Here is a 25,756-nt window from a genome sequence, read left to right on the forward strand (position 1 = left end):
TTTTTTAAAATAAATTTAGTTATGATCAGTGGAAATTTTGAAGCAAAATCTGTCATATCAGAAAATCTACGATTAATAGATAGGGAGAAAAAGCTTGGGAAGCATAATAACCTTTGTATTATAGATAATGGGTCCGATTGGTAATGGCTGTAGCTTTAAATATTTTGCTGTAGAAAAAAATCTGTAGACTTTTTGCTGTGGCTTTAGATTTTATTGCTGTAGAATTTTATTGAAGCACTAAAAAATTGCTTTGGATATTTGGCTCTGCAGAGCACTTGTACAGCTGTAGAATATTTTAAGAGCTGTGGTTTCAAAAAAAAATTTAAAGCTTGATTGCTCTGAATTTGATGCTGTGGAAATAAATAGGGCTGTGGACAGCACCTACAGCAACTACCAATCACCCCCAATAGATCAAAAGTTAATTAATTATGTTAATCACATTGAATTATCTTTAAATTATGAGCAGTATCCTATAATATCTATCGCATTTTAACCCGAGCGGCATAAATGTTGTCTATAATTTGAAGGGAACAAGCCTATGGTTTTTGATGCTGCTATAGACATAAGAAAGGGCCTTAAGGACCGATTTAACGTAATTATCTCTTATAAAACAAAATTACTGCCCATGTTTTTTGGGGCAACTTTGTTGCAGAAGATTGGCCATGCATAGATAAATGTATTAAAAACTTATAGACCCTATACCATTAGAGACAAGAAAGATTCGAAACTAAAATATTTATGTAAACACGCATATTTTAATGCTTGAAACTATTGTGGCATATTCACCCAAAAAAACATCATTTTTCTTACTTTCTTATCTTCAAATTGATAGGTCCTAGAAGATTTGGGAGTACATGCACAGATCGACTCAATTGGTTACACTGCATCTGGATCCAAATGTTACAACCAAAATACAGTGAAAGTCACAAAGGATTTACATATTTAATTGAATTTGATCGATATATCTCTTTCTAATAAACCACATAAAAATAAACAAATACAGAATTTATCACGTTCATACCCAAAAAACACTCACTACCAAAAATATGATGTAAGCTCACTCACGTATTATATGATGAATTCCAAGTGTGACTTGAAAGAACCAAAGAACTTTTTGTTACAATCATATTACTTACTATCAAGATCTAAAGGTCTTCTCAACCCAATATCCATAGCTCTAATGGCCGACCAAACGGACAACCAATTGGACATTCGATCTATTTTTCTTAATTTTTATACATATTCGTACCGAAGTAGACCAAGTGGTGACAAATTTCTTTTGTTGAACCCCACCAATTAATATTTATCATACTCTTCGCCATTTTTGTTGTTTCGGGTCATTTCACAATTGCTTATTTCGTATATTATAAAAGAAAGCAAAACTGCAAACAAACTTGGGAACAAAATTCAAACTGATATTGTTTTGTTTTAAAAAACATTACTATTAATTTGCTTGATTCTTATAATAGTGGTGACATTTAGAACCATAATAATTTGTTCGAACACTGTATAACTATATATACTTACAAAGGACCACAAAAATATCTTTCTCTTCAATTTAAACCATTCCATAGTGGAGACAAATTCAAAATCAAGATATCCGTAACATCATGCACCTAGGAACTGTTATCCCTTATACCGAATTATATCTGACAAAAATGCAAATAGAGGAAAGTTAGGCAACAAAACTGAAGCTTCGTGAGGATTAGCCGAAAATATTTGAATAGTGTCACAAACGAAAACTTTTTTAATTGAGAAAAATATAATTGAGTAAACGATGAGGAAGAAACTATAATCTCACGTGCTAGTGAGACAAAACAAGGAGACATGGACAAGATATGTTCCGAGAAGATCCAAAGCATTCCTCGTGACACTGTTCTCATCTCCTATCTTTATTTCGTTTTCATGTTCTTCTTATCTCATCTTCTTCTTCTTCGGGGACCAAAAACACTTCAACATATATATAAGGTCATTTCTCTTTCGTCATAATTTGTTGAGAGCGATATACTAGATTGATTGTATTTAAGTAAGTTTTCGCTATCCGTCCTCAATATGTACCGCTCGATATGCTCAAATCAGAAAAATATGTAGATTTTCTTCAACACTAGCAATGGATGTCCATTGCTAGTAAACAGTTAATTGTGTAGTGTACAAGATATTGAACAATGTCGAATGTTATTGGAGTAACTCTTGAGATTGGTGTAGCGAGAGAATCAAGCATGATGACCTAGACACTAGCTAGGGCGATAATTGTTAACCAAAAAAAAAAAAGTCTAGGGCGATAATTAACTCGTTGATGAATGTGAAATAAAAATTAGAAAAAAAAAGAAATAAATTCATACGAAAGAAAGAGTTTAGTATTTTTAGCATACATTGGACCCGGGTCGACAGATACCAGATCATTTAGGTCATACCTTTAGTCGTATGATGGAAAGCTAAACACTTGATTGGTAGATCAATCCTAGTTACTCGTTTTTTCTTCCACTAGTTTTTAACTAGCTATGACAAAAAAAAGACCCGAAAACGTCAAAACTCTTCCTTAGTGTAATGCTTAGTTAGGTTGCATTCGTGTCTTAGTCGAAGTAAGACTATTTACATTATTGCACGTAATGTATTTTTTTGCCTATCAGTCTTTGCCAACATGCATATTTCTCTACACCGTTACTAAATTTTACGTTGTATGTATTTCTAAAATAATAAATTATACGAAAACACTAGTTGTATTTGTATGAGCAGGAACATCACAGCTAATCAAGTCCAAGAATACAACAATAAATATTCGTCCCAGACCAACATTTTTTCTTGTAAAATTAAATCAGACAGAAAGTAGCATCTACAACACTAGCCATTCGTCGTTCGAATCATTAAGTAAAATGACTCTTCATACAGTATATAGTTAAGTATATAAACTGTCAGAAGATTTTCTTAAATAGGATCTTATAAATTATAAAACTGGTCTATAAATTATATTCAATAAATGAATACTATAGTCGCCAAGAATACATCTGATAATGTTTTCAAAAAAGAAAGAAAAGAGTACATCTGATAAAGGTTGGCCGACGTTGAACTCGAGACTACAAGTCTACAGTAACCTAATTTTAACATATCTATGGACAGAACAAACAAAACAATCAATATGAGAAGGAACAAAATGTATGTGTTGTTATAATTATGCCGATAAATCCCAACAAGAAAACATTAGAACTAGCTAGATCATCATCATTCATCACGTCAATTTACTTGAAAGTTAATTAATTGCTAACCAAAAGTAAATTGTTTACTTTGTCAAACATGAAATGCGTAAATCTTTACTTAAAATGCTGCCAAGGGTTATGTTGCCTACTGGTCAAGTCGTGTTTACTAACTCAAATTTGGCCAAAAAGATTGATTATACTCAAATAATAAGCCAACAAAAATCATTATCTTAATCCGTGCCTTTTGTCTGGCGAGAATCAATTCGTTAACTTGTCATAATATTCGAGCAACCTTATATATATAATTATACATACATGTATACCATATATATTCTTACAACTTTACGTGATTTATGAACTCTGAAATGTGCAACGGCATACATACATAAAAGTTTATTATTATAGTATGCAAAATATTAGACCAAGGGATTCGGTTGAAAGGAGATGTGGATAAGATATTAATTAGTTTTGGCATATATTCTACCAGACAAATTTACATAATTTCTCTCATTTTCTTTTTTTTTTTTGACAAAGGGCGGCTTAATTTCTCTCATTTTCCCCAACCGCTATTTTTGTAATCCGAGCATCATCTACACCAATTCTTTAACGAATCATAGATAAGAATATATGAATGAATCTGGTTAGTTTTACATGATATCCAATTATATAATGCATTTCGAGCAATTCATGATTAAAAAAAAAGGATTTCTAGTTGCAGCCACTGAGAGAATTAAAAAAAAAATGTCGAGCACAATAGCGAACTAGCGGAGTCATTAGTAATATATTGACTAGATCTGAAATTCTAAATGACAAAAATACTTTATTTTTCATTAACCTTACATAATGTTAAGAATAACGTTGGAGTCCGCATGATATATAATTTGTAAAAACGAAAGAAACCTTGAAATCCTTCATCCTACAATACATTCCACTAACTACAGTCAAGATTATTAGAAGAAAAAAATTCTTACGTTTCATACACACAATCACCATAGCTTGGATCGGTAGACGGTAATAATGTACATACTCGTAAGTCGTATCATTGAAATAACATGCTTCGTCGGTATGTCCGTTACTTGGGAAATACTCATTCATTACAAACGATGCATGATTTCTATGAATATATTGGTTCAAAGCAGGGTCCACCAGGTTTGATTGGGTTACAGTCTAACATTTCTTTGGCTACACAGTCAATCAATATTAGCTTGCATTTGTTCATCTGTCTCCGATAAAGCTGTCACACACCACTGATGCTCTGAGAGGTTTCTTATTCTGGAACTTGCAAGAGGAAGATACTCGGTTGCAACGATCGATAGAATCAGGAAGAGGAGTGTTGATGGCGGACACATAATTTCAGTGATATTCTTTGTTAGAAAATTGTTGAATATTTATGTGAATTTGAACAGTTGTGCTTTTCTTTATATATATATATATATATATATATATATATATATATATATATATATATATATAATATAATGAAGAAAAATAAATATTCAAAGTCAAGTAAATCTATAACATATATTTCATTTCCTTAAAATAAAGTATAGTCAAAAAAAAATTTTAACGCAGAAAAGTATAATCAAAATTTTCTCCTCAATTATGTATATACGTATAGTTTTTCTCTCTTCTAATAATATAACACATCATCATACACATTAATATCATATAATTTTTTTTATAATTTGAATAAACATAGATATATCCCAATATATAAAAAAGATTGGGAATGAGCTCTCATTCTACGAGTCTATTTACCTCATGAAATATAACCAACCAATGGAGAGTTCAGAGATCAGCAAGATGATAGATCAATAAAAAGTTAGAGCCCAAAAACCTGCTTCGTACACGACTTTTTTATGCTGAATTGGGTTCTTTACAATATATTTTTCTTTTATCTTCAAAGTTGGCTTATTTTTAGTCCATTTACACACCTTCGTTATCTTCTCCGGCTTCACCTTCATCGTCGTTATTCACATCAATTTCATTTTCATTCGTCAATGCCTCCCTCCCACTATCAACACTCATAAATTCCATTAATATTACTCCATCAAGAGACAAGAGACATGTAACAGTTTCAATCAAAACGACCTATTTCAACACCTATATAGTAACAATTGCACAATCTCTTACCCTCTTCCTAACTCCATATATTATAAGTATTATGTATGAACTAAAATCTACACAGTCCGATTTAGATCGGTTTACTACTCTAAAGTTTGAAACAAAACCAATAGCTAACCTAATTGAATTGATATAATCTGAATTTTTTTAATTTACCAAATCTTGATGGAGAAGTTGGGTCATATTTGTATTTGGATCTCAGTTTGGGTCAGATTTTAAATCCAGTCCAAAACATACTAATTTGGTACCGGTTTACGTTCAAACCACTAAAAGTAAAGTGAACATTCATTTTTGGGAATACGAATTTCAATTTGTCTGATTCGAGAGAAATAAGAGAAATAAGTTTTAGTAATTCGTGAAGTTTTAATACTTCTAATATGTGGAATTAGGACTAGGTTAAAAGATGATGTGTAATTGTCGTTATATGATATTTCGAGTGTGTAGACGAGTATTTTGCCTTCGGATCTAAATAAAAGTTTATTGGGCTCAAAAGTAAACCATGTATAGGCCCATATAAGGTAATATTTAGTAATATTATTAAATTAGTTTTTCCAACATTCCCGTTAACCGAGAGGGAGAGGGAGAGGGAGAGGGAGAGGGAGAGAGAGGAAGGTGAAGCGACGAGAAAGACGAACCAAGAATAAGAAGAAGAAGATTAGAAAAAGAATATGTATAGAAGAATATGTATACGAAATACGTACACTCCTCTGCGTTTTTGTACTCAACGTACCGTCAGAGACAGTGATTCCCTTCCACCACCCCCACGAAAATACCTCCGATCACGAACCTAAGCGGTGAGTGTTTCCCGGAAAGGTTTGTTGATGTTATAATCTTTTAATCTCATGAACTGGAACTTCCTACGCTTAGAAACATTGTTTTATTACCAAATTAAGTCACTCCACTAACTCCAACCACTGATTTTGTTTCCCCAAGCTAAGATGTACGCAAGATCTCCAACAACTCAGTGGGAATCAAACTGATGACATCGGTTCTGAGCCTCAAATGAGCTATGAAGGTGTTGGTTCCGAGGCTATGGATACAGAGATGAAGAATGTTGGTGGCTCTTCTTCAGAGGCTAAGCTCACTCAGCCTGAAGGACAAACCACCGTCTCTCTCTCTCTGTGCCACAGTTTGCTAGTGAAGCTTGTGCAGCAAGCAAGACAGCAGTTGCAGTCAATACTATCAAACGCTGGAGGTTCTACTAGTACTACGCTACGCCTTGAACTCTTTCTAAATGAGACTCAGCGATCAGGAAGTGAGGATGAGAAATCTACTAAAGATGCTGTAACTCGTGGAATGGGCGATAAACCGGTTTCTCACGTTGGTGACGTGCCAGAGGAGCTTCAGCTAGAGCTTGGCGATAAGAAAATGAGTGCTTCAGCCGTTGCTAGTGAAACAAACCATGATCATTCTGCTTCATCAAAATGTGAATTTGTTTGAAAGTAGAGAAGAAACGGTGAAAGAATCTCTAATAAGGATTCTTGAGAAGTGGTTTAAATTTGCAAGATCAAAGTAGTTTTTGGTATCATTCAGAGAATCAGAAAAGAGCTTATGTTTTCCATATTTTGCTTAGAAACTTAGAATAGTTAGCAAAATTATTACTCTCTCTCTCGTTTGTGTTTTTGCTATTTTGCCAACAAACACATAGTATATACTTTTGGCTAAATCTTTTCCCTTGGCATATATGCAGCTTTAGAGGTTCTTTCACAGTCCCATTCACAGGAAGAAATATGAAATAATTAAGCTCTTATCTGAATTCTGTAGTAGTTTATCTACTAAAACTTCGTGAACCATAAACGTTGACATGGTCCATTTGAAAAATTACGTCTTATGTACAAGAACGAAAAGAAGAAAAATTGGATATATGAACTACTATTTTTTTTGGAAAATAAGCGTTGTCTTCTTTCCTTGTTATGAGTTAGAACTAAGATTATTATCTTAGTTATTTTTTAGTGGATCCCAATATTTGTCGCTTTTTGTAAACCATATAACATATAAAAAAATGTTGAAGGAATAAAACAAAATAAGAGAAACTAATTAAATGGTAGTAGGTCCAAAACCAGGTAATGTTGAGTTCAGATCTGGACAAAGACAAAGACGTATCCCAAAAAGAAATGACATCTCAAAAGTTTTAAGTTACTGCTTTGGCCCTTTGACGGTATTCAAAGGTTAATACAATGAAAAGTGTTTTGTTCTTTAAATTTTAGTTTTGTTCTTTATTTGTCCCATCAAAACTCAATTTTCTTGGAAGTATATACTTTTTAGTTGATATTAGAAAAAAAAGTTGATATTAGAAAATCACTTGACAAAAATTATATCATTATTGTTGATATTGAGTTTAAAGTAATCAAATAGTTTAAATTGTTATTGAGTTTACGAACCTCGTGAGATTTTGTTGGAGATTATAAATAGTTGTATTTATTCAATAATAGTGTCGACTGAAAAAAAATCAGCTACTGTAACCAAATCTAACCGAAAAGGTATTGCCGGCAATGAAAAAAAATTGGGTGGTCAAACTCAAAAAATATGTGTGTAGCATTGACAATTCTCTAACACCTTTGTTAATTTTTAGTCTAATAAATGTCTAAAAATCCAAATATTGATAAAATTTGGCATAAATTAAATCATTTTATTTTTCATGTTCCAATGTGTTCATTTAAAATGACACAATAACAACATATGGTAAATTCAACCATTATAAAATGGCTATTTATATTAAATACTTGTGTATCTTGCTGACGTATGGTTTAATGTTAAAGATGAATAACTTCTCTAAAGTGAAAGAGAGGAGATGCTTCTTTCTCTTTTGGGCGCAGAGAACATATATTAAAGAAAGTAAAAACAAATTATTTATTTAATTATACCATTGGAAACAACGTAGACATATTGAAATATGATCAAACGGGTGATGCAATAACACATTGGTAGGCTTTAACCGCTCCTACAACAGCAACAACCACAACCACCAGGGCTGCCACACCCTCAATGATTGGCTTCCTCCATAGTCTTTCCCTCAATGAGCTAAACTTACTATGAGATTCACGTCCACACTTAGCTATATTACTCCCATCAGCATCCGATTTACTGACTCGAGTTCCTGATGTGTTTCCCTGAGAACCAATATAAGGAGCCACTGCTGTGGGGCTTGTCTTTGGCATTGTCACGTATAAAACTCCCTTTGAGAACTTTGCACGAATCTCATTTCTGTTGCAACTTTTTTCAACTTTCGTTTCTTTCCTAAACTTGATTGATTTGGTTTTGTCCACAGGACAGCTTCCTGTTATTGTTAGTATACCGGTGTTGCTAATTTGTATTTTAAGATGCTCTTTCTTCAAACCTATACAAACACAGTTCCGTTTTTTATTGATAGAAAATTGTAAGCGGTGGCCTAAAGTTTTGTTAGTAGATTTTAACTGATTTGGAAAATGAAACAAAATCATGTTTTGCTTGATTATTAGTTATTTATCTTACCATTATCAGGTGCTATCAGCTTAATGATTACATATAGTAGTAGAATCTGTGTTATTCTTTTATTGAATTTTGTTAGAATTTTAACAATTGTTTAATTAAGTTCATAATTTTTTTAACAGATTTGAAATATTTTAAAACTTAAAACATACATGTAAGGACGCAATGTTATGATACTATATTAATTTTTTACTTATGTAAACTTACAATATAAATATTGTTTCTTGTGTTTTTTGCGTGAATGAGTAATCAATTTTTGCAAGTTAGAAGATCGATATTTTTGTATTAAAAAGTTATTTAATTATGGAAATACTATTATTTCTGTATTAAATCAATTAATTATGGTAGTTGAAGATATTTTTTTCAAAAAAAAAATATTTGTCATAAACTTACTAATTGATGTACCTGAAGGAAGATGTAGCTCAACTATGTCGACGTCTTCCGTTCTCCTCCATCGACAAAAGGGTTCGATTTCCTCGTAAAAATGTGTCGGTCCACCTTCCTTAGTTACTGCCATTATTTAAATATCAAAGAATGCAACAGATGCGCAAAATATTGCTGAAATTTGCCTCTTAATTCTAATTTTGTCGGGGAAATAAACGAAGGTTGGTGATTGTGAGGATGATCTATCTGATAGCTTCTTATATTCTTTGTTCTTTGCAAGGGATTTGGATTTCCTCTACGTTGAATGATTCGTTTATTGGGCATGAAGGTTTGCTTTAAATAATAATTTATTTGTATTCTGAATTTATACGTTTGATTGTATCTTGGGGCATTGGTGTTTCTTCACATGCACAACTATTTACTTTTTTTTACCAAAAAAAACTATTTACTCTTTATCTCTTTTATTAATTGGAAATAATTGTATTTCTTACTATTTTTCTATATTGATTATTTAATTAAATTTCATAATAATTTTAAAAATATTATGATTTAATGATACATTAATTTCATTTTATGAAGATTCAAAATAGGATGTGTAGTTTTCCAACTTTTTTTGCTTATATAATTATTTATTTCTAATTGACTACCATTTTACTCTTTTGTGCTAATAAATGTATAAATTATATCTATACCATATAAAAATGTAAGTTTTAAATATTATATAATTTTGTACATATAAACTGCTAATACGTAATTGTGAATATTTTAATTATACCAGTAGCTACATCTTTATTTGAATAAAAAAATAATTAATCTATATGCATAAAGCATAATGTTCATTTTGACTTTGTATTTAGTAAAGACTCACAATATATAAATGCATGATCATAATATATTTATTTGGTGCACATTTGTATGAATGACTCTTATTTAATTATTTAAAATGTATATGATAGTTTTGAAATTTTGTATCCAAATTATTATATGTAACTTATATGATATATAAATTCATTACATAGTGTAGATTTTAATATTAATATAAAAATTAAACGAAACTATTAATATAGAGCTGCACATAGTTTATATTAGTTAAGCTTATTTTCATTTTGTGATTAGGCTGTAGTTTTATATATTCAACAATAAATTAACCCTTGTATTTAAGAGATTGGCTAATTTAAAACTTAAAAAAATTCATGTAAAATGTATTTTATAAATTTTATTTTACTGTAACATATATATTTATATGTAAACAAACTATCTTTTAAAAATAATAATATGAGATTAAGTTTGTACGAGGAGTCCGTTAAAAAAATTTATGTTCGAAATCAACAAAAATATCACTTAACTTATCGTAAAAGAGAAAATAATTATATAATGTGTACGCCAAAGAGAGTGGATATATATATCTTGAGAAATATGTAGCTTTGAAAATTCCAAGATCAAACGAAAATATTAAATCGCGACAAATATATAAAACTAAAATAACATCTTTCATATTTTCTGTAAAGTGAATGGGTTTGTTTCATAATAATAATTTAATTTAGTTTAATTTTTGTACTATTAGTCTATTACGCAACTGATTCCGGCCTCAAGAATACGAGCAGTTGATCCGCTAGCCAGTGAATACAACAACCTTCCAGATACAAAATTTCAAACTACACTCACTCTCACAACGTATGCATGAATATCATTGCTTCCTTATTTAATGCATGGATGAGAATCTACAAGTCAATGAAACTTCTTTACCATTTAATATCAAATAAGCTTCCTAATTTGTCAGTACATCAAACCAAAATGAAACTGACTTCTTTTAACTTCAATTTGTGAAACCATTTGGCGGAATCCCTATATATCAACAGCTTTCTCCATATCCAGGATCCATATTTGGTATTCTCTCCAAATAAGTGTAACTTGATCCATTTAACCCACCTTAATGGCTGCGAGAAAGCTATTCTCCAAATCAGTTTGAAACAACATACTACATTCACTTTCTTCACAGGTCTTAATACCAATCCTCTATTTTTTAGCTTACACACTTCATTCCACGCTATTCTACCTTTCTTAGTTTACATCAAGACAAAAAAAAGTTTAGATCAAGACCCAACCAAAAATGACGTAGAGCAAATGTTCATATATATTATCAAACTATGTCGAAATTTGATATATGGGAAAATGTTCTCTCTCATGGGAAACTCAGTTTTTCCTGGCTGCCTTCACCAAATCTATTGCTCGTAATATGAGAGGATTCCTCTATAAAATGTTTTTGTATCAGCCTTCTTTTTGGGTTTAATTAGCTCGGCTTTGTGGTGGTTCTGACCAACGGTTTCATGCAGCTACTTGGCAAAGCTTTTATATACCTCTTGTGATCTTTGAATTGCTAGAAGACGGTGATCTAGTGTTGGGATAACCAAAATGGTGGTTGCATAATGGTTCGGGAGTATTGGCATTGGTTCCTTTCTCCTTTCTTTTTCTTTGGTCTTTCTAGGACAAAGCAAGAGTTATTGGCTCATTTGTTGTCTTTCGCTTTGGTTGTCGATGGGGTTTGTGATTTTGGTAAAGACGGTGCTGGATCTATAAACCTTGATTTTTCAATTTTTTTTAAGCTTTAGAGGTTTTTGGGTGGTATGGATTTTAAGCTTTTTATTATTAACTTTTTCAGAGGACTGAAACGGATTTAAGAAAATTCTCTTAGGCTCAGATTTGTAGCCTAGAGTCGGTAACTTTATTTTTTAGATCAATATTTTTTTGTGCAATGACGCTAAACTTCTTTCAAGTTGTTGACGAAGCTTTGGCTTTGGTCCAGATTGCTTGAATGTCTCTTTGAATATTGCCTAAACTTTGTGGTTACTTCTTGGTCATGTAATTCGGTGAGGTTGAATGATTTCATGTGGCTTTAGCATGAGAATATTCCTTGTTTTTTTTTAGAGTCAATTAGCTAAAAAACTACAAAAAGTTGGAAATTAAGTAAATACACATGATATGACAAGTTGTGTGCCTATCAACAAAGATACTAAGGTGTGAGATTTAAGGTATTTAGTTAACTATGGTTGGATGCAGAGTTACCGATTTGGTTTACAGAGTCAATATGAATCTGTAGATGTTTGATGTCAAAAAAAAGATTAATTATGAGAAAAGTTGTGTATATGGGATGTAATTTCACTTTTTTTTGGATTTGAAAGTCTTATTGGGTATTGATATATTTTACTGTATATATATAAGTATTTTCTTATAAAAGGAGTGAATATCAAAAGTATCTTGGTTCACTCTTTGTTATATGTTTTTTGTCCAAACTTTTTACATCAAGTTTTAACTAATATATATTCTTAGCAAAAATGGAAGATTGAGTAAATGTTTTATTATTATTGTTGAGCTAAATTTATTGAAACTCTTATAAAATCGTTGATTAGAACATTATATTTTCAACAATCAACATCCCATGAATTATAGTTGATTAATTTAACAGAAAACCCAAAAAATGAGGAATAGTGACCAAAGAGTTTTTAAAATGATCAAGGAGTTGCTTTCCGAATGAGACTGTGACTTGGTGGCAAAATAAGAAAGGTTGGGTCGTCTTGCGTGCCATCCAAATTAAAAATACATTTTATTGTTCGCCTCAATCATATTTAAATCACATTTTCCTAAAATAAATTGGTTTAAGAAAGAAAGCATGTGATACTGATTTGGAAAATTATGTCACAACTGCTAGAAAGCGGGATTTTAATAAAGGCATGTCAAAAACAAAACAATTTGGTAAAGGCAACGTCTAGGAATGTGCAACTATAATCTATTATTCCGTTCATAAATTAGTGGACAAATAGCCACTCAATTCGTAATATACATTGATATTCGTAGAGAAGGTTGTCGACATGACAACATGTGAAGTCTCAAATAACTGAAATAAAAAACTTTGAATATATTTTGGCACGGTAAGGTTCAACAATAAGTTTTTGTTTCAGATATTTGAAGGGCTTTATTATGTGTCTGAGATATCACTTTAGCATTTTCATTGTTACATAAATATTATTTTATTTTATTGTCAACGATTACATATTTTATATCTTAGCGCAAAAACTTAAGAATATATATATGAAAGCTAAAAGAGATGTAAGAGAGTAATTCCAGTGAATTTTCGAATAAGAAAGTTTAGATACCCATGAAAAGCTCCCTTAACACATATTTATTTATAAATGCCCTAATTTATTTAAATAAAACTTAATTAAATAAGTAGATTAAAACAAAGTATTAATATTGTGAAATTAAAATTCCTTTTAAAAAAACTCTACCAATGTGAATGATTTAATAAATCTCAATTTCCCAAAAAAACGAATTAGACAATAGCAAATGCAATATGAATTAAAAGTGGAGATAGAAGATAGTTTATTGAGCATTTTTCTATTCTTATTGTCACCAGCTTTGGCATGTGATCATATTTAAAGTTAAAGATTCACAAACACACACGAAATACCAACTTTACATGTTTGAAAAGTAAAAAGGAGACATAATATTTAAACAGTGAATTCAAAAGAAACCCAATTGTTAACTGAAAGCAATTGAAAGTGTGTAATCCCACTTGTCACAACAGACAAATTAATAACATTGACCATACGATGTGTATCCCACTCGTACACATCTCCGAAACCCGAAAATGGTTTCTTTTTAAAGAGAAATTACTGCAGCCCTTTACCGTGTTTACTCATCCTTACTGGGTATCGTAAAATGTGTAATTACTTCGTATTAAAAAAATCACTAAACATGCGAGGGGAAACTATTATATAAGTTTTTCATATTATGGTAAACTCGGTGGGGTTTAAGTTTGATAATTTGCAATTAAAAACTTAGATATATAATTTTTCAAAAAGTTTTCGGTAGGCTTAATTGAGTGGTGCTTTGAATTAGTGACAAAAAAAAAAAAAAAAAAAGAGTGGTGCTTTGAATTAGTACCAAGAAACATGCCAATTGTCATCCAGGTCAAGGCCAATTTTCTCTTTGGCTACACATATAGTATTTTATTACATTATAATATCATATATGTGTAAAGCATAGTATACAGCACAAACAAAATCAGTGGTGCTCAATATTCCCACCGAACTAGCTCGAATGAAAATCCTGAATGGTGAGCTTTTTAATAATTTAACTTTTTCTTTTAAGAAAACAGTGTGATATTTAATAAACTATAGTTTGTCATATAGAAAAACAGCATCTAGTTTAGTGGTTTTGCGATTGTTATTTTTATAGTTGTTGACCTAATTTAATTAAAGTTAAAAGTGATTTAGTGTGATCATTAATAATCCTATATACCTAATTTTATGTACGGATGATTTGAGATGATGTAGATGTAGATGTATAGAACTCGGAATACATATTTTCTACTTATGACTGAACATGTGAATCATTGTCTGTAAGACTAGCGTCCTTGCATATTTCAGAATTAAACTGAAAAATCAATAATGCCAACTCATGTACATGGATAAGTTTTGTGGCTGCTATATGTTTTGTAGACTAAACATTTAAAGTATATGCTTAGAGGTGCAATCATTTGGCATCATTTGTATGCTCTTAATGCTGTAATTTGCCACAAGAATAAATAAAAAGCATATGATATTATTATACATATACTTTTTATTTGACTCTGTAATTGATTTTATAATTTAAAGCCGCCTCTAAAGGTTGAAACTGGCGTGTAAAGCTATACATTCTGCTAGTAGTTTTTGATGGAAACAAAAAAGAATGAAAAGTGGAATTATCCCGCAATAATTTTCATACAACTCCATCTCCATGTGCTGCCTTCTAAAGCAACAACACACGAATATTCAATATAAATATGCATCTCTCTTTGTGTGCATGTAAATGTACATAAAAGTATTTTCAACGAGAAGATCGTCATCGTTCTATAGTGTGAGTATGGTGGATGATTAAATTAAAGTGTTGGGTAAAAGATAATCTAGTAGAAGATGGAATAATTAGAAGAATGATAAATAATAATAGTGTAAGAGATATATAAAGTTAGATATGTTGAACATAGACATGATAAGATGGCTAAAATTACAGTTTTGGTTTAAATTTTTCAGCCGATGTCAAGTCGTGTGGAGTTCCAGTTAGCGTTAATCGGTTTTGGATAACCGGTCTCTGGATCGAGTACCAGTTGTGTCGAGTTTGTGCCTAGTTGTAGCGATTTTTTTCTTACAACTGAACCTTTTGCTTCAATACGGAACTGAACCAAACCAAACTTATAATTCAAATTAATTTGAACTTTTTTAACTCGAACAAACCAGAAAACCAGATTTCTGAACCGAACCTTTTCTACCCAGTGCACAGACCTAGTACTGAATGGAATAGAAGAGTTCCCCACTATGTAGACATTTGTCATTGTAACTAAGTAAGAAGGTTGTCTTGTTGGGAATAAAAGTGTTTGGTTATAACTTTTACTTTTCAATCACACTACAAGATGACAAACAAAAAGTAAAATAAGCATGAAAAAGGCCGAGACGTTTGCGTTAGAGACTAAGGAATCTTATTAATATGAAAAGGGACCTTTGAAATCACATGCCAATGAGATGATAGATTCTACAAAGAAAATATTCGTTTTTCAAAAGAACGAACAATTAAGTACCTCTTATAAGCAGGTAGGTTTCCGGTACTTTGTTAAGTTTCTGAACTTTCAACTTAAACCCAATTTGCGGTAATCTTAGTGGTCCAAATCTTTTATATTACTTATGTCTACTGAAACTACGATACGAAAACTTATATTCACATACTCTTTAGACATTAGATTTATTGTCTATTAATCTTTACATAATCCCAGTATACTTCCTTGAGATAATGATTCTTCTAGCCTTGGATCTCGCAGACCATCATCATCGGGCTTGAAAGCACAAACAACTTTTTGGCCAAATTATAAGTGTGTAGATCGATTACTAAATTTAGTATTTAGGTTTAGGACATCCGATAGTATGTTAAGCTTTTTTGCTTTCAATTTAAAATTAATTAGTATTAAGTGGAGTTTTTCAAATCTTTTATTATTCATATCCTATTGAAATTTCGATGTGAATCTATATTCACACAATCTTTTAAAAATTAGAGCTTATGGTCTATTAGTCTCTGTGTAATCCCAATAAATTTAAAATATTATCTAATTAATTTTTGATAAATGGAACTCTCCTTGATGATGTGTCTGTTTAAAGAAGGATTGTTGGAAGATTACTCTATCTCACTCATAACACTATCAAATATTGCATATGATGTCCATAAATTCAGTCAATATATGGCGAGTCCAAGGTACTCACATTTACAAACTGCTAACATGGTTCTCAAATCCTTAAATACATTGAGTCAAGGACTATTTGTTTTCTCCACATCGAAAAACAACCTCACAACGTTCTTTGATGCTGATTAGTTAGCTTGTTCGGTACAGAAAGATATGTTATTTGGTATTGTATGTTCTTCTATGAGTCTCTTGTTTTTTGGAGATCAAATAAACAACCAACAGTCTTACGAATCAGTTCTGAAGCTGAATACAAATCTATGGTTGACGCTACTTGCAAGTTAATATGGATTAATTAATTCACAGCCTTTTCAGTTATTTACATTATGCACCACCAGGACCAGCCACATTGTATTGTGACAATCGATATGCTCTGCATATTGCTTCTAGTCAGGGCACTAAGAGACTTGTAGGGTCAAGTGACCCCCCCAAATTAGGGGGGCAAATTAGTGTATTTTAAACAAAATTACTATAATATTTAGTTACAATTTGGCATTTGACCCCATTAATCTTAAATTTAAATATTATGATTCTAGTCAAAAATATGTTTAGCTCTGATGCTGCTTCTAGTCATGTCTATCATGAGAGAATGAAATATATAGAAAATGACCGCCATCTAGTTGAGGAAGGGCGGTAAAGTGGTTTTCTCAAGACTACGTGTACAATATGCAAATTCAACTAGCTAATGTGTTCATCAAATTATTCAACCTTAAATATTCAAGACTTTGATTGAGAAGAAGTGATTACACAACTTGTATAATAATTTTGTAGGGGGTATGAGACTTCATATACTATACAAACTGGTTAAAATGTTTTGTTGATTAAACCGATACATAGAATCTGATATACACAGAGTATATAACAAATATCATCTTCTTCCTTTTTCTTTTTCTTCTTCCTCTTTGAGTTTGAGTTCATTCTCTAAATCTAATACATTCCTTTTCATTCCACCAAACTTATAAGATGATTTTGGTCGTTCACGCTTGTAGAGACACGCGTATTGTGATACACATTTGCATGAACAAGATATAGTGTATTTGAGAAGACTGCATCACCCAATACATGTGTTTAACTTTAAGATTATTGATCTATAATTTGTTTTATTATTTGAACAAAATTTTCTTGTTTTTCATGTCTTTTTCTTGAACTCTATTTTTTTGAATTTTTATCAGTTTATGTTGTACCTGAAACTACTCAGTTATGGACATATGTAAAATGTGGCCGTTTCTGTGGTGAAAGTCACGCATGTGAGGAGTTACTATAACAAAATGAGTTTTCGTAAATAAAAGTCAGTTAAATGTACACGTATATGAACCAGTCCAACTGTAAATTAAATTTTGACTAACTAAGGAGAAAGAATTTTATTTACGAGAACTCATTTGGTAATAGTAACTCCACCCATGCGTGACTTTCACCACGGAAACGGCCACATTATACATATGTCCATAACTGAGTAGTTTCAGTTGCAATATAAAGTTTTAAACTAAGAAAAATTAAAAAAATAGAGTTCAAGAAAAAGACATGAAAAACAAGAAAACCCGGTTACCGGTCAAAAAATATTTCTTACTTTATTTTATTATATTTTATTTCCACTGACAGAAAACCTAAATAATTTCTTTGGACAAAAAAAACTAATTAAAGGTAAATTATCTGATTTTTTGGATTTAATATTATTTATTTATCAGAAAGTTTCCATCTGAGTTTGCTTTTTCCCGGGAAAGGGTTAACGTCCATAAGACTAACCCAAACGTCGCTATAAATAGAGACACATCTTCTTCTTCTCCTCCATCGTCCAACCACCAAAAATCTTTTTTTACCCCAAACCCAAAAAATAAACTCTTCCATTTTCAGACAAAACCCAAAAAAGATAAACTCTTTATTGTCTTACCTTGGAATGCACGTTGAGCTCCTTTTAGATCGTGTGATTTAGCAACGAGGGTTTTGCTCTGATCGGTGAGAAAAATGGAGCAGAAGAGCGTGTTGCTGTCAGCTTTAGGAGTTGGTGTTGGCTTAGGGATTGGGTTGGCATCGGGTCAGAGTTTGGGTAGATGGGCAAACGGGCCGGGTTCTGTAGAAGATGATCTCACAGGAGAACAGATTGAGCAAGAGCTGGTGAGACAAATTATTGATGGAAGAGAGAGTACTGTCACCTTCGATGAGTTTCCGTATTTCTTAAGGTATCTTCAAATTTAGCTCTCTTTTTATTGTTCTTTGTGTGTTTCATATTTGATTATGATAAAAAGAATCTTGAGTTCAGTCCAAGATTCAATGCTTTTCTAGGGAATTTCAGATCTATGGAGTTGAGATAAAGAGTGTGCTTGAAATATGCCAACTTGGCAAGTTGATTGTAATTTACATCTTCTTTGGAAAAAGATTCAATATTTTTATACTGAAAAAAGACATAATATTGGCTAATAAAAAAATGATTGAATCTTTGGAAAAATGATGATTTTTTTTCACTAAGAACTTATTGGTTTGATTTAGCATCTTTTTATCGGTGGTGAAAGGATCTTTGAATCTCTGGGTATCTAGGTTCAAAGAATGATAGAGATGTGAAATTCTGGGAATTAAAAAGTTTGCTTTTTCATTTTTCCAAGAAAAATATTTAGAAAGGGAAAAAAAAAAGAAAATGATGGAAAGTGGGGTAGGTTAGTTGCACAACAAGCATGTGGATGATTTGGCAAAGGAAGACAGAGAGAGACAGCAAAGAAAAATAGAAAGATTCTTACATGTGATTCTACTAATTTAGTTTATCAATTTCCATTAATTCTTTTATATTTTCTGCTAACATTGTTTTTGGATTCACTTCTCCATAATCAAACAAGGTTTTGTATGCTTTTCAAGAAATGTAATAAGTTTTTTAATATCAAGAATCAGTTCAGTTATAGAATTATCTCTCTTATGATAAGATTTGAAAATATATTCTAATCTGTGAAACCTAAACGTTTTCATTTGGCTTATATTCATGTTCCTGGTAATAAGATGAAGACAGTTTATAACTCATTTAAGATATGTTTATTTTTGTATGGCAGTGAGAGGACTAGAGTGTTATTGACAAGTTCAGCTTACGTTCATCTAAAAGAGTCTGATATATCGAAGCATACTCGGAACCTTGCACCTGCAAGTAAAGCCATTCTACTCTCTGGTCCTGCGGAGTTCTATCAGCAAATGCTTGCCAAAGCTTTGTCTCATTACTGTGAATCAAAGCTATTGCTGTTAGATATAACTGATTTCTCTATCAAGGTAAGCCAACCAATCGAATGCAAATAGTTTTCTAATCTCTCATAAGTCCTAAGCTTTCTCTATTATATATTTTTGTTGAAACAGATACAAAGTAAATATGGATGCACCAAGAAGGAACCTGTAAGTTACTTCTAGTCCTATCTTTTTTTTTTTTTTTATGCTGATTGTTTCAGAGAAATTGACTCTGTTTTTCCTCTGTTTCTTGGTTTATAGTTTCACAAGAGGTCTATTTCTGAGTTAACATTAGACAAAGTGTCTAGTTTAATGGGTTCCTTCTCGATGCTCTCTCAACGCGAAGTTGATCCAAGAGGTAAAAAACACAACAGAAGCTCTCTACTCTGTCTTTCATTCAAACACGAGCTAAAGAGTTAAAATTCTTGTAAAATATTAGGGACATTGCGTCGACACACCAGTGGTAATGATCTTAAATCAAGGTTTGTCTCTGTTTCCTTACAGTTACTTTTATCGGTCTTCGTGAGCTCACTAGTTTCTATAAATGCAGGAGCATAGAGACCTCAAACCGTCCTCCAAAACACAAGAGATATGCTTCTGCTGCTCCTGATATCAGTAGTAGCATTTCCTCTGTTTCAGGTTTGGAAACTCTTTATCATTACATCTTCAAGTTCTTACATCCCTCTGCTTCAGTATGCCTTTTTAATGGCTTTATAGGTTGTAACAAACGCAGCACAAATCTATGTTTCGACGAGAAACTTTTCCTGCAATCACTTTACAAGGTATAACACACACAAACTCTTTCACAAGTATTCAAACTATTTTCGACGATTTTTCCACAGTTGTTGTCTTTCTCTGGCAGGTTTTGGTCTCCGTATCAGCAACAACTCCGCTAATAGTATACCTCAGGGACGTTGAGAAGCTTCTTGAGTCGGAAAGATTCTACAAGCTGTTCCAAAGACTCTTGAACAAGCTCTCTGGTCCAGTCTTGATTCTTGGCTCTAGAGTATTAGAACCAGAAGATGATTGCCAAGAAGTAAGCGAAAGGACATCCTCTCTCTTTCCTTACAACATTGAGATCAAACCACCGGAGGATGAGTCTCAGCTCATGAGCTGGAAAAGTCGTTTAGAAGATGACATGAAGATGATTCAGTTCCAAGACAACAAGAACCACATCGCAGAGGTTCTTGCTGCTAATGACATTGAATGCGACGACTTAGCTTCCATATGCCACGCGGATACAATGTGTTTGAGTAACCACATTGATGAAGTTGTGGTTTCTGCTATCACTTATCATTTGATACACACCAAAGAGCCTGAATACAGAAACGGAAAGCTTGTTATATCTTCCAAAAGGTAAGTTACTATAATGGGTTTATTACATTTTTTGCAACTGCTTATTAAACTGATTTACATGATGTTTGCAAACAGCTTGTCTCATGGACTAAGTATATTCCAAGAAGGTGGAAGCAGATCATTTGAGCTAGACACAAACACTGACTCTAAGCGTAAAGGAGGAGAAGTATGTTCAAAGAGTGAGTCCAAACCTGAATCATCTGGTCCTGAAAACAAAAACGAGTTGGAGAAATCACTTCCTTCAAACAAGAATGATAATCCATCACCTCCCAAAGCGCCTGAGGTTGTTCCTGACAATGAGTTCGAGAAGCGGATAAGACCAGAGGTTATACCAGCAAATGAGATTGGCGTGACATTTGCAGATATTGGTTCTTTAGACGAAACAAAAGATTCACTTCAAGAGCTTGTAATGCTTCCACTTAGAAGACCTGATCTCTTCAAAGGTGGTCTTCTCAAACCATGCAGAGGGATCCTTCTGTTTGGTCCTCCTGGTACTGGCAAAACTATGCTTGCTAAAGCAATTGCAAATGAAGCTGGAGCTAGTTTCATCAATGTCTCAATGTCTACAATCACTTCTAAATGGTTTGGAGAAGATGAGAAGAACGTGAGAGCTTTGTTTACTTTAGCAGCTAAAGTATCACCAACGATTATATTTGTGGATGAAGTTGATAGTATGTTGGGGCAAAGAACAAGAGTAGGAGAGCATGAAGCTATGAGGAAGATCAAGAATGAGTTTATGACGCATTGGGATGGGCTTATGACCAAACCTGGTGAAAGGATTCTGGTTCTTGCAGCCACAAACAGACCCTTTGATCTTGATGAAGCTATCATTAGGAGGTTTGAGAGGAGGTAGTACTATAAGTAAAAATGCAAAATCTCTATAATCATTCTTGATGAATATATTATTGTGACTGACTTTTTGTTTTGGGAATAACAGAATAATGGTGGGACTTCCTTCGATTGAGAGCAGGGAGAAGATCTTGAGAACTTTGTTGTCTAAGGAGAAGACAGATGAACTTGATTTTCATGAGCTTGGACAGATGACAGAAGGCTACAGTGGAAGTGATCTAAAGGTTTTTTTTTTTTGACATCTCTAACCAAAACTCAAAAGTCTTGTATCAAATGGAAACTGACTGTTTGTTAACCATTTGTGCAACAGAACTTATGCATCACAGCTGCATACAGACCGGTTAGAGAGCTAATTCAACAGGAGAGATTGAAAGATCAGGTAAAAAGAGTAGAAGACTCTCTCTCTCTCTCTCTTGTGGTCTTTATTGATTGAACTCTCTACTGAATTTTGACAATATCTTGGTGGTTTTAGGAGAGGAAAAAGAGGGAAGAAGCAGGAAAAGGCACGGAAGAGACAAAAGAAGAAGAAGAAGCTTCAGAGGAGAGAGAGATTGTTTTGAGACCTTTGAACATGGAAGACATGAGAAAAGCTAAAAACCAGGTCAAATATCTTATCTCACTTTCATAAGAAAAGGCAATAACATAAACAAACCCTAACTAAGATATGTTGTGTGTTTTGCAGGTAGGGGCGAGTTTTGCATCAGAAGGATCTGGAATGAATGAGCTGAAACAATGGAATGATTTGTATGGAGAAGGAGGCTCAAGGAAAAAGGAACAGCTCACTTACTTCCTCTGAAAACTACTAAACCCTAAAATTGTGATTGTATGTTGCTTGGTGCACAAGGTATCAAACTGATCCGTTTGGTCTTTGGCAAATCAAAAACAGAGAATCTTGTTTTTTACTTGTTAGGCTATTCCATTTTCAGATCAAATTTTTAAGCCCATCTTCTTCTCTTTCTTATTTTGGGTTCTTAAATTTTTCCTTAAAACTGTGATATTTTTCTTTATGTTCATATTTATGTCATTGTGAAAGTGTAGTTTATGAATGTGGTAAACATATTTACATAAATATCTGCCTGCTTGGTCTTTTTTGCTTGTAGTTAATGTATGTAGCAAACTTACACCTTCGTAGTCTTGATTGATATTCTGAAAATTAAATTTCTACTCCAAAATGTTAAACTGGAATTTAACTGAAGATTGCATATGTCAAAGGTTTAAATGGTAGGATCACCCGCTTGCTTTCAATGAACTGAGTTCCAAGTTATGTATTGAACAATATTTGGTAACCAGCGGAGAATATGATCCTGGGACGAGGGGACATTAACTACCACAATCCTTGATTAGCACGCTTCCAAATAGTTTTAGAGTAGGTGCAATAAAAATTACAGATGATAGTAGGACTCGTTTGTTGAGCAACATAACAAGCAAATAGGTTCCACATCCAGCCCCCAAGCCAACAACAATCAAGAAATGGATCTCTGTTCAGTAAAAACAGTTACTCTGAAACTGAGTGATTCGGAATATATAACTATACTTTATGCCAAATTAATGGACCAAGTAACATAAGGCTTTGAAATGCGCATTGCAATCCAAAACTCTTTAGAACAGAATTTCCTGAACACTCTGTGGTTAATTGACCTAATGGGAATATCACTAGCATGCCAAAGTTGAACCGTAGTGATGAAAGAGAGAAGATGTAGCCTATGTGTGACGGATAATGAGGAACTTGAGTAAGCAAAAAGGGTAAATAAATGCAAGTCTACGCAATGTTCATTATGTACATATTATATATAACCTAATGATATTTAGTCGTGGAAACCATTATTATTGTGTTTCAATTTTATGACGCAGAGTATTTTTTAAGGTAATAGCCAACGTTATATTATTTGTTCAAATTTTATTTATTGATTTATCTACTTTTTAGCCCAATTCGTTCAATACCTAATAAAGATAGATGTAATGATGCATAGTGCATACACAAATTCCATGACAAATGCGTGGATTTAGTTATTCACGTGTAGGCATATCTTTTGTGTTATATTCTATGTCATTTTTAGGTATAAACACTTTAGTCGGTATAGCTCAACGCTTTCCTTAGAATCCTTATTCTATTTTTGTCACCAACTATTATATAGTTTAAGAGTTAACTACAGCAAAATATAAACCAAGTGCTAAAGAAAATTACGTTTAGTTATAGACAAAAAAAAAAGCAATCTGATGGAACTAGTCAAGTATGGAACGAAGGGAACTGGATTATTTTGCTTTGTTGGTTCATAATCATACGTTGCTGCAGTGAAAACAAGAATACGAGAACAAGAATGGGATCTTAAAATTGAACCCAAAAACATTTAAAAACAAAGCTGATAAGTATAAAACATTGTTAGGCTAATCAATAACTTATTAAAAATAATATTTTGATTCTCATTTGTGTTAAAGTTAAAATAACATTTGTTGAACAAAAAAAGTTACAAAGCAAACCGTTCTTTAGACTTTTTTTTTTGTGCACACCGTTCTTTAGACTTTAAAGTGAAAGAAGGTCGAAATTTTTGAAATTCACAAAAGAAACAGCTTTTGAAGTCAAAGCTTTTGAGGTTAAAACCTTTGTCTAAATGCAGGGCCGTCTAACAGCACGTGCAAATGGAGCGGTCGAACAGGGTCCGAGTAAAAACATAAAAAAAAATTAAGAATTTTTGTGAATAAATATATAAGTTATGATATAAAACTTTTAACTTTTAGATATAGCACTAAATTTAGAGCTTATAATTTCAAAAAACGTCAAATATATATAAATAAAGCTATATATTTTTAAAAATTTACTCCATCACATCGTTAAATATATAATTAATATTTTTTTTTAACAGGGTCCATAAATAATTCGAGACGGTCCTGTCTAAATGTATAAACACATACACAATAAACAACGTATTCTTTCATAGTAGAGACAAAAGGAAAATTGAACTATGTAATGGACCAAATATACTTTTGTCATGGAACTCATCTTTTAACAAAAAAGGTAAGAACGTCAGGGAGCCGAACTATTCTTCATTTTCTAAGTAAATACGTATTTGTCATTTTTATTAATTAACTTCCATGTAACCATGTTATTCGTTTTTCTTCTTCTTCTTTTTTTTTAATAACAAACTTTCTATTTAATTGCAAGTAATTACCATTACAGCTATGACAAAGTCATACAGTTTTTAAAAGTAGAGATAAGCGCGAGCTAATTAGCTGATGTTTAGAAGCAATACAAGTTCCAACAAGGAAGAATGTATAGAGTAAGGACCGAGAGTTCCCAAACTCAAGTACTTGGAGATTCCAAGTTCATAACGTCAAAGACGAAATTATCCACGCCCACCACTTTACCTCGACCGCGATTACCCCGTCCACGAGTTAGAGGATGCGTTCTTTTTGCTACCTTAGGATATGAGTTTGTGGGGTTCTATCAATGCCCTCAAACAATTATAGCCAAAACATGTATTATGTTTTCGTTGTTATAGTTAATTATGTTTCAAAGTTTTTACATTAATCCAAAATTTGATCAAACTAGTGACAATTCTGACATGATATTAGTATTTACTACTAACGTATAGTTGCATTTAAAATAATAATACTGACAAAAAATTATTGAGTTGTTAAGAAATTTGCTTTCCAATTATGTAGCTTTTGGATAATATCTTGTAAGATTAAAAAAAAAAGGATCGAGCTCACATATAAGTATACTGTATACATATAATAAAAGTTTTAAGAAATGAGAAATTAGTCAATGAAGAAAAAAAAAGTCGCTGGATAGGGATGGTAATCGCATTGGTTATACTTTTATTTGCTTGAATCTTCTAAGATTACAGCTGGACTAGGATTTGGATATTGAAGACTTGGCGGTTGCTTATTTATGTTTCGTCTACAGCTTTGGACAAAGGTTTTAGAT

The 25,756-nt window shown here is 32.2% G+C and overlaps 3 protein-coding genes across 3 annotated transcripts; 2 read left to right on the top strand and 1 right to left on the bottom strand.

The window, feature by feature from the left end:
• The first annotated feature begins 6,320 nt into the window (after positions 1–6,320).
• Positions 6,321–6,758, top strand: LOC106443377. Its single transcript, XM_022717166.1, has one exon. The coding sequence runs from the start codon at positions 6,321–6,323 to the stop codon at positions 6,756–6,758; it is 438 nt and encodes a 145-aa protein (XP_022572887.1).
• Positions 6,759–8,144: 1,386 nt separating this feature from the next.
• On the bottom strand, positions 8,145–9,420 carry LOC106443376. Its single transcript, XM_013884940.3, has 2 exons — positions 9,192–9,420; positions 8,145–8,655 (listed from the first exon to the last, which is right to left on the bottom strand). The coding sequence occupies exons 1-2, from the start codon at positions 9,301–9,303 to the stop codon at positions 8,216–8,218; spliced, it is 552 nt and encodes a 183-aa protein (XP_013740394.2). The 5' UTR covers positions 9,304–9,420; the 3' UTR covers positions 8,145–8,215.
• Positions 9,421–18,192: 8,772 nt separating this feature from the next.
• On the top strand, positions 18,193–22,925 carry LOC106437557 (calmodulin-interacting protein 111). Its single transcript, XM_013878463.3, has 13 exons — positions 18,193–18,608; positions 19,464–19,674; positions 19,759–19,794; positions 19,888–19,984; positions 20,066–20,108; positions 20,177–20,265; positions 20,344–20,408; positions 20,489–20,982; positions 21,058–21,831; positions 21,920–22,055; positions 22,142–22,210; positions 22,304–22,432; positions 22,514–22,925. Exons 1-13 carry the CDS (start codon positions 18,394–18,396, stop codon positions 22,625–22,627), a joined length of 2,472 nt encoding a protein of 823 aa, XP_013733917.2. The 5' UTR covers positions 18,193–18,393; the 3' UTR covers positions 22,628–22,925.
• Positions 22,926–25,756: the final 2,831 nt, after the last annotated feature.

The sequence above is a fragment of the Brassica napus genome, chromosome A3 (genome assembly GCF_020379485.1).
Source record: "Brassica napus cultivar Da-Ae chromosome A3, Da-Ae, whole genome shotgun sequence".
NCBI lineage: Eukaryota > Viridiplantae > Streptophyta > Magnoliopsida > Brassicales > Brassicaceae > Brassica > Brassica napus.

Excerpts from the sequence above, each read along its gene's own strand:
- LOC106443377 (XM_022717166.1), top strand. The coding sequence starts at position 6,321 with ATGAGCTATGAAGGTGTTGGTTCCGAGGCTATGGATACAGAGATGAAG.
- LOC106443376 (XM_013884940.3), bottom strand. The coding sequence starts at position 9,303 with ATGGCAGTAACTAAGGAAGGTGGACCGACACATTTTTACGAGGAAATC. Across the intron at positions 8,656-9,191 it reads TGAGCTACATCTTCCTTCAG|GTTTGAAGAAAGAGCATCTT; the intron begins GTACATCAATTA and ends GTGTTTGTATAG.
- LOC106437557 (XM_013878463.3), top strand. The coding sequence starts at position 18,394 with ATGGAGCAGAAGAGCGTGTTGCTGTCAGCTTTAGGAGTTGGTGTTGGC. Across the intron at positions 19,675-19,758 it reads TAACTGATTTCTCTATCAAG|ATACAAAGTAAATATGGATG; the intron begins GTAAGCCAACCA and ends TTGTTGAAACAG. Across the intron at positions 20,409-20,488 it reads TCCTGCAATCACTTTACAAG|GTTTTGGTCTCCGTATCAGC; the intron begins GTATAACACACA and ends TTTCTCTGGCAG.